Genomic DNA, 14,265 nt, shown 5'->3' with positions numbered 1-14,265 from the left:
ATCAATACAGCTCGTAGGCAAAAGAAATTATTGAATTTCGTGGTACAAAATGAAAAGTCATTTAGACATTGATTTCATAAATCATAGCAAGTATATTCTATAAAATGATATGCACTGTGTGAATATATACATGCATGATAAAAGTAAAGACTAGTGAAAATCTTTATTGTTATTAATGCATGATAAAAGTTCTGGTTCTCACTTTTTACTGGTTCCCTCTCCTACCAGAATTTTACTCATTCTCTCTGCCAGGTTTTTAGATGCAGCCTTTTTTTTCAATGCTACTAGTAGATCCATCTGTTTTTAAGTTTGTTGCTGCCATGAAAATATCAATCATTTATATTAATCAATCTTGAAGAAGAATAAACATTATGGTACATTGCTTCTCTGTATGTACATTTTTTCAAAGTACATCCTAGAAATATTAAGTTAAACAGGGGAATACTTCTTGCTGGGTTTTTTTAACACAGATATTAATTTCTGCAGTTTGATTAAAAATTCACAGAACTGTATATACATGCAAGGTTATTTTTTCCAAGAGGTTTTTTTTTTGCCCTTTACATTTGCATACAACGAACACCGTTATTCAAATTTTTTGACAACAAGGGCAAAAGGGGCAAAAATAAAACAGGGACGAATATTTCCCTGTGTACAGTATTTGAAGAAGATATACTATCCTCATAATTTACCTGAACTGGAGGGACTAGAAATGAAGAACTTTTTGCCATTGCTGGAGGGGGTCTTGGTGACCGAGAAGTCATCGATGAACACAATGCAATCTGAACCAAGGACTGAACGAAAAATAACTCTATATTACATTTAATGTGAATTAATAGCATGTTTCATAAAAATCTTCTCATCAAAAAAGCTTTTTAAGAGCCTGTAGTTAAACTTGAAAAAAAACCTTATATGGAAGATATTATGATATAATAATATAGTATACTTTTCTTTTACAATGTAACAAAATAGAAATTATTAAATACAATAAACATTTTTGAATTTTATCCTCAAATCATCCACCAAATTAATATGTACATCTACGAGGGTCAATCAAAAAATACGAAGACAATGTGGCTGTCTATCATATCTTTTTTATGAAAGTCATACTTAACAAATTAATCTGTGCACAAACACTTATGTTATTGATGTGCAAAGTTTTAGTCCATTTTATGAGATGGTATTTTTGTTACCCCTTTTTAAAAACAACATGTTTTGTCACCACGGCGCACGGTAACGTTCAAAACATGACGTCAAGATTAAACACGTACAGTTTATAGATATACCCCATCTTTATATCACGATTAGTCTCTTGTGTCTTTAACCTTACAATTTAAAATGGCACTGAACCACTAAACATCTTATTTGCACACATTTGTTCAAGAATCATGTTAGTTTTTCAAAGTTTTCATTTTCTAACCGTGTGTCTCTTAGTTTACAGTAAGGATAACCCTGAACGTCGGTTGACGTTACTTATTTTTTGACCAAATATTTACAGATATTCAACTCTCTTGCGGACTGTTTTATATTCAAAATACAATTATCATAACCCCCACAAAATTTACTACAATTAACACAAACTTGCAAATAATTGTTGACTTATTTTTTGCACCATTGAACATTTTCACAGCTTATATCTGCTTTTCCTGAGTAAAATCCATTTTGTTTGTACTTCTCGTTGCGCCGTGACGTCCGGCGACGTCCATGTTTTTAGTCAAATCTAAAGAGGACTATCTGTCTTTAGTTACTAATATCTGTTCGACAAAACAATATATCCCGTCATTATTTGGAGCATAGAATACCATGACTATACTTAATTTGAGGTTTCAATATTTATTTGATTTTAAGCCCAAATTATAGAGATATTATTTTCAACATTAAATGGTTTATTGTTGACACAACACAAATTTTGACCATGCGCCGTGACCTCAATTTTGCAGGATTATATTATAAATAATTCTTAGAAATAAAAGAATTTATTAACTTTATTTCTTGCAAATTGTTTGAAACTACCGCTTAATTATGTCTACCAAATTTAGTAATGATATGACGTTAAGTTACATAGCTATGACAAAAGTCTTCGTATTTTTTGATTGACCCTCGTATACAGTCATAAAAAAGTAATTTCTATATATATATGAATCACAAACTCTTTTCCTAAGCAGCTCCTTGTAAAAAATAAAGCAGTACGTCCTATAGTTAGTCTGTGGAAAAGGTTGAAGTCAAAAAAAATTATCTCTAACTTGTTTTTCAAGGCAAAAATTGCAAATTATAATGTCACAGACAGGTATTTTATTCTTATATATATAGTACATGTACCGTTAATATTTTTAAAGGGGAACAACTCAGTTTTCAATATTTGAAAAATCTTTGTAGTGTCCCTTTTTTAAGGTAATAAAATAAATAAATTAATATGTCAGCAAGCAGTAATGCCAGATAACCAAAACATTAATTTTGTTGCCCGTGCATGGCCTTACATGCAACATTTTTGAAGTTGAAAGGATCAAAGGAGAACGAGAGAAGAGGCTCGGTGTAGGACTTCTTCCAGAGTTTGGTTCCCGTGTCCGCGTTCCAGAGAACCAGAGAATATACGGAGGATGAAGAGCCACCAAAAGGTCATGGGAGGCATCCTGATAGGTCAACCACTCCAAGTCTGAAAAAGTCAAAACCTCAAGGTTAGGTCAAGGTCATTCATGGAATTGTAAGTTTTAAATTATAGAAATCAATACATGTATAACATACATTTTTTGGAACAAATAAAGTCTGCTGAAAAAGAGGTTTTGTCTTTCACCTTGTATTGGTTTTGTTCCTTCCGAGAACTCAGCTTTAGCCACTTCCACCGACACGTCCCACACTATAATTACCCCGTTGGAGTCCCCAGAGGCCAGTCGAAGGGAGTAAGGATTGCCCAAATCGTGGTGATAGTTTTCCTTTGTCGACTTCACCTATAAAATGAAATCCAAAAATAAACTCAAGCATTCAACAGACAGCTAAAATTTATAAATTTGTGACTGCTGTACAATACTCTTTATCTCTATACCTCTATTACATGTGGATTGAACTTTTTATTATGAACTTTTGATATATACTGTTAAAGTTAATTTACATAAATATGTAAATTAACAAACTTAAAATTTAGCACACTGTCAGTCTTTCTCTCCAACTGATTAATCGGTAACAGAGTACTGTATGTTCAATATGCTAGCTGAAGCATCAAATCCCAGGACACAATACAACAATACATCTTTCTGACACCACCAGCCCCACTGATTTCTCTGACACGGGACAACAAGCCATGCTGGATACTCGGCTGTGTCGCATCACATTCCGTCTGACATCTGAGGTCATAGGTCGCATCCATGGAAATAAGGGGCGGTGAATTATTTGTTATATTAATAAAAAAAAACTTAGGCCCCACACAAAATTAAGTTTTATTTCTCAGGGGATTGTAATTGTTTGCATTGGAATCTAAATTGCACATCTGCCATAATAGTGGGATGGTGGGTTCTGAATACTGATCTTGCTTGAAGGGTGCGGCAATGGGGAGTCCAAGACCTATTTTTGACAAGTCTAGCATGTTCATTTGGTAAATTTTATTTTTCAAAGGGTGAGGTATCTTGATTGTCTTCCATTTCCTAGATCCGCTCTGACATAACTACATGCCATGTAGTTATATAATCGGATAAGCATTTTCAGTAAAAATGTTCAAATTTTGTTCACCACAATCACCTTTAATAATTAATTGGTGATAAGGTCACATTTGCTTTTTTTTTCTTCATATAAACATCCACACATTACACATTTAAATACATTTATACTTCTCTACATTTGTATGCTGATGGTGGGATTTGAACCCACTCTTCATTCTCAAAGGAATGTGTGCACCATTACACCACATCAGCTTTTATAGAGAAATATCTATTGAACAGGAGAATCTTAAGTAAAAACCCAAATACTATCTTTTCAAACCAAATGAATACATTGTAACCTACATTTTTAAGCTGAATTGAATATATCTATTGTTCAGCGGTGATAAAGAATGTCAGATATATTTAAACCTCCCAACAATGGGTGACCTCGATTCTAGACCAACACATATACAAGCACAAGTTTGTAACTGGCATTTAATTTGATCACGTCACTTGCGCAGGTAGCAACCAACCAGGAAGAATAAACACCTGACGCCCGCCATGTTGGATTGTGAGGTTTTGTAGTTTACTAATGGGGTAGCGTTAGGTAAGTTTTATTATAAACCACTTTCTTACTGTGTTTTTCTTGATAATCTTAAATCTTTGGACTGATAATTGTTATGCCTTATGTTGGTTTAATTCATAATTTTTTCCAAAAAATTAAGAAAAAAAACAAATTACTTTGTATGACCACAAATGAAAGTGCAGTGCATGAAATGGAATCTCTAATTCCTATACATACATGTATAGAGATATTACTAAAACCAAGATAATAAATGTATACATCCTAAATACATACTGAATTTTACTTTCCAGGTTTAGTTCCCCTATATATAATTACATGTACAAGGGTTCCCTAACCATGGACCCCTGGAACAGCGCCCAGGATGTTGTACGCTGCACCCTGTGTCAGGACTCTGTGGCCCCCATGTACTGTGAAGTTTGTCATATACATCTGTGTAAAGACTGTGTAGAGAAACATTTCTCTGATTCCTCTAAAGTCCATAATGTGGTGCCACTTAAACAATATCTAACCACTTTGAACAATCCTAAGTGTAGAAAACACCCCACCAGACAATGTGAACTCCACTGTGAACAATGTAACATTCCTATTTGTGCAAAGTGTATTTCCTCTGGAAAACATTCAGGACATAAAAAAATTGACATTTTCCAAAGCTTTGAAAACAAATCAGAAATTTTACAAAAAGATTTGCAAGAATTAGAAATATTCATTTATCCTAAATACAAAGAAATTGCATCAGACATCCCAGTGCAGAAAGCTGATCTGAGTAAAAACTCCCGGAAATTGACAACAGCAATTGACAAACAAGGAAAAGTCTGGCACAGAGAAATAGACACCATTATCACAAACCTGAAATGCAATGTGGAGGAAATGGAATCCAAACACCTGCCCATCCTAAATAAACAGGAAAATGAAATCACACACACCATTTCTGAAATCACACAGACCATTGCTGAACTGAAGAAGTTACTGAACTCCAAAGATGTCAGCCTTGTCTCTGAGTACAAATCAAGGAACGCTGAATTTAGAAGACTGCCTCCTAAACTCAAAGTGTCCTTACCAAACTTTAGGCCTCAGGAAATCCACACAGATCAGCTGATTGAACAGTTTGGTTCTCTGTCAGCATTATCTTTTACAACAGAGGAACAAGACTACAGCATGCCGCCCCAGGGAGCCGAGTCCTCTCCCCCAGACCGGTCACTGATGGATGTACCCCGGGTCATCACAGCTATAGACACAGGGTATAGAAATCTCGATGGTGTGACGTGTCTGAATGAATCAGAGATCTGGACGTGTGGTGGTAATGACAACATGATAAACCTCTACAACCTCCAAGGAGAACTAGTGAAGTCCATCCAAACCAAGTCAGGGAACGTTCCACAGAACATAGCAGTGACAAGGAGTGGGGATCTAGTTTATACTGATGAAGATGATAAAACTGTGAACATAGTGAAGAATACAAAGATACAGACAGTGATCAAACTACAGGGGTGGATACCTGACGGTGTCTGTAGTACCTCCTCTGGTGACCTCCTGGTTGTCATGGACAGTGATGATGATAAACAAACAAAAGTTGTGCGTTTCTTTGGCTCAACAGAGAAACAAAGTATTCAGTACGATGACAAAGGACAACCTCTCTATTCATCTGGTGGATACATCAGTGAGAACAGGAACCTAGATATCTGTGTGTCAGACAGTAGAGCCAGTGCAGTAGTGGTGGTCAATCAGGCCGGGAAACTCCGGTTTACCTACACTGGTCCTCCCTCTACTACCAAGGGATCATTTGATCCATACGGCATCACAACAGACGGCCAGGGCCGGATCCTGACAGTAGACAATAACAACGACTGTATCCACATCCTGGATCAGGACGGACAGTTCCTCCGCTACATTAACAACTGTCATTTACAGGATCCATGGGGTTTATGTGTGGACACCAGAGACAACCTCTTTGTGGCTGAGGAAACAGGTAAAGTGAAGAAAATCCAATATTACATGTAAATCAATTAACTCTACCAATTATATGTAAACAAAGCGTATAAGTACATATTACATACTGTGTGTAGATATAATGTAAACAAACTATACACATTACATGTCATCATACGGTGTGTATCAGATGTAAACACGCTGTGTGTGGATAATTTAATGTATCACACATAAACTGACCGTGTCTACAAGATGTAAACAGACTGTCTAACTGTATCTGTGTTAGGTTTTCTTCAATCTTTATATGTTTATATATCATATGTTTGTATGTAAACAAATATTTCTTTCATATTGATAGTACATCTCAAAAATTGACCGTGTTTACATATCATATGTAAACAAACTGTATGTGTTTATGTATCACATGTATATATCAAGTGATTCTACATGTATATTACATATAGACAAACTCCTTATTCTATTACCGGTAGATGTATATAAAGTGACTGTTTTACTGTGTCTATAATCTGTGTTTGTTACATTAGAATGAATGGACTGTATTTGTTACATGTGGTTATCAGAAAACTCTGTGTGACATGTTTTAATTACACATAATGGGTTAACAGACAGGTAGCACTCAATTCTTTACCAGCAATGGAGCGAGGCCACAAAGGGACTGAGGCCCATTACTTATATAGAGGAGTGATACCTGTATATTAACCCAATCAGAATTGTCATTGAATGAAACAATTGTTTTGACTTACCTTTAAACCTTTAAAATTAGATGTTTAAAATAGATGTTTGATTTCCTGCTAATCTTGTATCTTCTGTTCTAACTTAATAAAATCCTTGTGTGGAATATTTTGTCCCTTCGTGTTTCTATCTTGGAGTTTTGCAGAACTGCACAATCAAAGGATTCTGAAAATGTATTTAGACAATGAGTATATTGACATAGATACATGTATATATAATACTGCTTATGAATGCTTGACGATTATGTTATCAATAAAACTTAAAACAAAACAATATCAATGGATTCTTTAATATCAGCACGTAGCCTTTTAAATTTGGTGTCAATCATACAGTGACACGTCAGAACTGTGGCGTTAGGGGCAGAAATTGCATAATTGTCATGCTGACATAATTTCATTTAAAAGAGGGCGAGGAATTACAATATATTAAATAAAATAAAAGTACAGAGTTTGTACATATAAGTACCGGTACCAATTTGTCTTCGTTGAAGCAGCAGTTATACTGCCTATCTGTGGTCAGTGGAGCGGTGAGGTATGAGGCCCTCTTTCCCCCTCTCAGCGAGTGCAGTAATGATGCTATTTCATGACTGTAACAAGTATAATACATGTAAAATATGAATGAGCATGTTTGTTAATTATAATATACCCGTACGTAAAAGTATCATGAACGAATTGAATAATATAGACAAGTAACAAAGTTTTCGCTTATATTAATATTGAGACATATTTAAATACATGCGGCCAATTGGTTGACATCAAGGTAATTAGCAAATAAGAGTCTCCGCAGTCTTTTACTTGCATTAGTTTTATGACCAGCTATAAAACATTGGCGAAATCTTGGACGACGGGTAGCCAATTGCCTCCTAAAACTACTCTTTTCATATTGTTTATATGACATGACTGTATAAATTCATGAAAATATAATATTCTGAATGTTTTGGTAGTAGGTTTAATATTTTGTAATTCTGAGGAAAACTAAACAAATGAATCAAGTTGGTATTGAAAGACAATTTTGTTTTGTGTTATTATACTACAAGACCTTAAAGTTGTATAACCTATGACCCAGACAGCACAACTGGTACGGATAACATCTGATCCGATGCAGATTTTAATTTCTCTTCAAGGATGGCCGTTACAAAGTCAAGGCGACCCATTACCTCGATACTTAAACGGTATTTGTCCAAAAGTATTGATCAGCTAGGAAATATATAGAAAGAGATTTAAAAAATTTCAATGTAATGTAATATGGAAAACAACAGCTGAGAAAACCCAACTTCTCCATAATTTTGCATAAATCTTAATTCATCCTTCAAAATTACAATGAAAATAGGTGATGTTGAAACATAAAATAAACCATGTAAATATAATTCTTTGATACAACGTAGCCAGTGTTTTTCCATAAGAAAAACTTGACATTTATACCACATCTGCATGCTGCATCCAGACGACTGGTCCTTGAGCCTGTATTCCGAACCCGGCTTGAAATGTACAGCAACCCCCCCCCCCCCCCCCCACCCCTTCTTTTCCATATGAATGATTGACTGATCATATACAAGGATATGATTTCGATCAGATTGGAGAGAAAACCTACATGTACATAACAGTTGAGAATCTCTAACCCATTTAAATTTGCAAACCTCTCAGATGGTTTCAATTTTTGTCGGAATTTTTCAGATTCTACATATATTTTTTTATTTTATTTTATTTTTTACATATAAAAACATTTATTGAGATGGTTTCATTTCATTTTTTTATTTTTTTGCTCATATCTTAAGATATTGCAAAATAATATTTTTTTTTTTTTGGTAAAAACAAACTTTATCTCAAGATAGTGATATTGCTTAAAAATTTTAAAAGTGTTTCACAGATAACATAGCGCCTTTGATACCGCGCGCTATGCCGACATCGGCGCCATTTGTCGCGGTACTTCAAACCGCTCGGTGGAGAAACCTTTTATTAAAGGGCCCCGACATCTCCCTTATAAAAACCATATCAACACAAAAAATCCTCATTATTTCCATAAAGTCGACAGAAAGAGCAGTTTCAGAAGCAGAATGTCCTCCGCCAACGTGATGCTGTTAGCCAAGAGATTGGACCACTCCGAGATTTACTTTAAGAAAGCCTGCCTACAGATTGTAATGCTCAACGAGAAACTTTCCTCTGCCAGCAGACGATACCGAATGGCGCACGCTTCTGGTCGTCGTTCCTTCCGGTACTCGCTACGTCTACGCTTGGCGGCAATCGAAGGTCTACGCAACGGTTACTTTGAATACGCCATGATCAAAGCTCAGGAGATGCAGCAAGTCAGGCGTGACGAGGATGAGGAGGGCGATCGATACGATATGGCCCAGTGATTTACAACATGTCGCACTATCAACGACCACAATGAATATAAGAAACGGCTCTTTTCAGAGCCACTCAAATTATTCGAGAAGAATGCCTGTATTACACGTACTATTTAACAAGATAAGGATTCAAAACACATTCACTTTTCATTTAATTTGAAGATATATAACCCAAATACAATTTTATTGCAAAAAATCACCGCATTTAATTAAATCATCTTGTTTTAAATCACAATAAAGTTCAAAGTTCGGGCCTAGTTCCGACACTTGGCATCAATTTAATAATACTGAATTCGCCAAACCTGGAAAAATCTTACACTGTCTTTTATCTTAAAGCGCAAATTTTGTCGAACTTTTTTACGTTTCATTTTTTATTATGTCCTTGAAAGTGAGGTAGGAGTTCTATAGCGTTTACAAATATCGCAGGCACGTAGCATCGGGGGGGGGGGGGGAGGCAATTGTTGTTGTTTTTTTTGCTTGTCAAAATTTTTTGGATGAGTCTGACCCCCCCCCCCCCCACTTTCAAAATCGATGCTACGTGCCTGTATCGCAACATATTTTGATTCATTAATGGTCGAGCTTTTTAAATGTTCATTTTAACTGAGTATAAGCATGTACATGGGTCAGGGCAATCTATTTAATCAATTATTACAGACACTGAAACAATCGTCTCGTTTGCATTTAATTATGTGCGGAGTAAAATAATCGTGTGTAATACTTTTATACTTCTATTTTACTACTTAAAATTGTCTGTTACAGTAACAATTACTTTATACGAGTTTGCCAACACAACTTCCCCCCCCCCCCCCCAAAAAAAAAAATCTTTCATCGATCCTTCAATTCTTAAAACAACAGTTAGCTGGTTGTGGTGACAGTCATTGAAGCCACTGTCCAAGTTTAAGTATTTATAACGGCACATTGTCAAAACATCAAATGCGTATTATGGCTTCCATTTTAAAGTGCCGAACAGAGAGAGAGAGAGAGAGAGAGAGAGAGAGAGAGAGAGAGAGAGAGAGAGAGAGAGAGAGAGAGAGAGAGAGAGAGAGGTTATGATATAGAATTTACCACGCTCCGACCAAAATTATCACCTCATAATATTCAAAGAATGATTCCTTTTTTTTATTATTATTTCCAATTTGTACACTTTTAAACAACATTTTAAAACAACTATTTTTTTTTCATGTAACACATGCTATATACCGGGTTATTACATACCGTTTTTCGGTTATGTTAAAGGACACGCCCATTTTGTGTCGCTCATCTTTTATGCAGTTCTGGGACATGGGCTTCAAAGTTATCACAGGCAAGGACAGTCGAAAATTTAAATATTCCCTCATATGTAAATGTATCTGACATCTGAAGTGAACGTAAGTACTTTAAGGTACATAAACCCTGTGTATCTACGTGTTGTATAACTGACAGTGAATGATACGAGGGTTGTTTAATATGTAATGTGTACTGTACGATATTTCAAAAGAATTCCACACAAGTACAATAGTGAAACGAACATTTATTCACATCCTTTCAGAGTATTCTCCGCGGTTATAAATACATATTTTCAATCTCTGAAATCATTTATGAAAAGCATAAAATGACGCTGATTTAGGTAGGCCTCCGAGCTAAAGGCTTGTCGGGACCAGTTAAAAACTTGTTAAGTTTTGGGAAAAGAGAAAAAGTTGTATGGGGCTAGATATAAAGAGTATGGTGGGTTTGTCAATACGGTAACCATCTCCGTCTTCAAAAATTGCTTCACAAGGTCAGATGTGATGGAGCATTATCATGAAGTAGCCGAACGTTCCTAAATCCTAACACAGTGCGTCGTTAATGATAAATAGTGTGCGAAGCGAACTTTAAGAACCGATGCCCGCGGGAAAAAGAACGAGCTAAATCTACAGATTCATAGATAGGTAAAGTTAGCTACTAGAAACTGGCTACTAGTAACTGGCTACGAGAAGTAAGAAAAGCTAGCTACTAGTAACTGGCTACGAGATTAAATCAAAGTTGGCTACTAGTAACTGGTTACTACATGTACTAACTGGCTACGAGATGAAAGAAACTTGGCTTCTAGTTACTTCTGTCCATGTGAGAACACATTCCAAGGATTTAATTTTGTGTTCTTACGATGTACATTGCACTATATCACTTTCAATTGTCAATATATCTCAAGTAGCTGTATATACATGTATAGACTGAAGATATATGCCTGACTTGCTAATATTAACATTCTGTGAAGTTATCAACATAATATGATCACACAATTACTCAGATATCTCTCTCTATGTAGTCAGCTACTTGTGCATTTTGTTACAAATATCTTTATTTTTCGCTGTTTTGTCAATAATCTCAAGTAGCTGAATATATAGATTGAAGATATATGTCAGACATGCTAATATCAACATCAACATTCTGCCAAGTCATCCACATAATATTACGACACAATTACTCAGATATCTCTCTCTATGTAGTCAGCTACTTGTGCATTTCGTTACAAATATCTTTATTTTTGGCTGTTTTGTCAATATATCTCAAGTAGCTGAATATATAGATTGAAGATATATGCCAGACATGCTAATATCAACATTCTGCCAAGTCATCCACATAATATTACGACACAATTACTCAGATATCTCTCTTTAAGTAGTCAGCTACTTGTGCATTTTGTTACAAATATTTTTATTTTTTGGCGGTTTTGTCAATATATCTCAAGTAGCTGAATATAAAGATTGAAGATATATGCCAGACATGCTAATATCAACATTCTGCCAAGTCATCCACATAATATCACGAAACCATTACTCTGATAACTCTCTCTATGTAGTCAGCTACTTGTGCATTGCGTTACAAATATCTTTATTTTTGGCTGTTTTGTCAATATATCTCAAATAGCTGAATATATAGATTGAAGATATATGCTAGACATGCTAATATCAACATTCTGTCAAGTCATTCACATAATAAGATCTCGCAATTACTCAGATATCTCTCATTATGTAGTCAGCTACTTGTGCATTTCGTTACAAATATTTTTATTTTTTGGCGGTTTTGTCAATATATTTCAAGTAGCTGAATATATAGATTGAAGATATATGCCAGACATGCTAATATCAACATTCTGTCAAGTCATCCACATAATATTACGACACAATTACTCAGATATATCTCTCTATGTAGTCAGCTACTTGTGCATTTCGTTACAAATATCTTTATTTTTGGCTGTTTTGTCAATATATCTCAAGTAGCTGAATATTAAGATTGAAGATATATGCCAGACATGCTAATATCAACATTCTGTGAAGTTATCAACATAATATGATCACACAATTACTCAGATATCTCTCTCTATGTAGTCAGCTACTTGTGCATTTTGTTACAAATATCTTTATTTTTCGCTGTTTTGTCAATAATCTCAAGTAGCTGAATATATAGATTGAAGATATATGTCGGACATGCTAATATCAACATCAACATTCTGTCAAGTCATCCACATAATATTACGACACAATTACTCAGATATCTCTCTTTATGTAGTCAGCTACTTGTGCATTTCGTTACAAATATCTTTATTTTTTGGCTTTTTTGTCAATATATCTCAAGTAGCTGAATATATAGATTGAAGATATATGTCAGACATGCTAATATCAACATTCTGCCAAGTCAGCCACATAATATTACGACACAATTACTCAGATATCTCTCTTTAAGTAGTCAGCTACTTGTGCATTTTGTTACAAATATTTTTATTTTTTGGCGGTTTTGTCAATATATCTCAAGTAGCTGAATATAAAGATTGAAGATATATGCCAGACATGCTAATATCAACATTCTGCCAAGTCATCCACATAATATTACGACACAATTACTCTGATAACTCTCTCTATGTAGTCAGCTACTTGTGCATTTCGTTACAAATATCTTTATTTTTGGCTGTTTTGTCAATATATCTCAAATAGCTGAATATATAGATTGAAGATATATGCTAGACATGCTAATATCAACATTCTGTCAAGTCATTCACATAATAAGATCTCACAATTACTCAGATATCTCTCATTATGTAGTCAGCTACTTGTGCATTTCGTTACAAATATTTTTATTTTTTGGCTGTTTTGTCAATATATTTCAAGTAGCTGAATATATAGATTGAAGATATATGCCAGACATGCTAATATCAACATTCTGTCAAGTCATCCACATAATATTACGACACAATTACTCAGATATATCTCTCTATGTAGTCAGCTACTTGTGCATTTCGTTACAAATATCTTTATTTTTGGCTGTTTTGTCAATAGATCTCAAGTAGCTGAATATTAAGATTGAAGATATATGCCTGACTTGCTAATATCAACATTCTGTGAAGTTATCAACATAATATGATCACACAATTACTCAGATATCTCTCTCTATGTAGTCAGCTACTTGTGCATTTTGTTACAAATATCTTTATTTTTCGCTGTTTTGTCAATAATCTCAAGTAGCTGAATATATAGATTGAAGATATATGTCAGACATGCTAATATCAACATCAACATTCTGTCAAGTCATCCACATAATATAACGACACAATAACTCAGATATCTCTCTTTAAGTAGTCAGCTACTTGTGCATTTTGTTACAAATATTTTTATTTTTTGGCGGTTTTGTCAATATATCTCAAGTAGCTGAATATAAAGATTGAAGATATATGCTAGACATGCTAATATCAACATTCTGCCAAGTCATCCACATAATATTACGACACAATTACTCTGATAACTCTCTCTATGTAGTCAGCTACTTGTGCATTTCGTTACAAATATCTTTATTTTTGGCTGTTTTGTCAATATATCTCAAATAGCTGAATATATAGATTGAAGATATATGCTAAACATGCTAATATCAACATTCTGTCAAGTCATTCACATAATAAGATCTCACAATTACTCAGATATCTCTCATTATGTAGTCAGCTACTTGTGCATTTCGTTACAAATATTTTTATTTTTTGGCTGTTTTGTCAATATATTTCAAGTAGCTGAATATATAGATTG

At 34.6% G+C, this 14,265-nt stretch overlaps 1 protein-coding gene and 1 pseudogene across 1 annotated transcript; one reads left to right on the top strand and one right to left on the bottom strand.

Moving 5' to 3' along the window:
- Window positions 1-2,146: 2,146 nt before the first annotated feature.
- LOC128180704 (WD repeat-containing protein 11-like) lies at window positions 2,147-3,345 on the bottom strand (annotated as a pseudogene).
- A 733-nt stretch (window positions 3,346-4,078) lies between these two features.
- On the top strand, window positions 4,079-9,244 carry LOC128180148 (uncharacterized). Its single transcript, XM_052848037.1, has 3 exons — window positions 4,079-4,233; window positions 4,503-6,183; window positions 9,008-9,244. The coding sequence occupies exons 2-3, from the start codon at window positions 4,528-4,530 to the stop codon at window positions 9,242-9,244; spliced, it is 1,893 nt and encodes a 630-aa protein (XP_052703997.1). The 5' UTR covers window positions 4,079-4,233; window positions 4,503-4,527.
- Window positions 9,245-14,265: the final 5,021 nt, after the last annotated feature.

The sequence above is a fragment of the Crassostrea angulata genome, chromosome 4 (assembly GCF_025612915.1).
Source record: "Crassostrea angulata isolate pt1a10 chromosome 4, ASM2561291v2, whole genome shotgun sequence".
In the NCBI taxonomy this organism is placed as follows: Eukaryota; Metazoa; Mollusca; class Bivalvia; order Ostreida; family Ostreidae; genus Magallana; species Magallana angulata.
The sequence above is the reverse complement of the archived record's forward strand: the minus strand, read 5'-3'. Positions and strand labels throughout refer to the sequence as shown.

What these genes read in the sequence shown, in the direction of transcription:
- LOC128180148 (XM_052848037.1), top strand. Translation starts at nt 4,528, where the DNA reads ATGTACAAGGGTTCCCTAACCATGGACCCCTGGAACAGCGCCCAGGAT. An exon ending in TGGCTGAGGAAACAGGTAAA is followed by an intron (nt 6,184 to 9,007) that starts GTGAAGAAAATC and finishes ATTTACTTTAAG; the next exon opens with AAAGCCTGCCTACAGATTGT.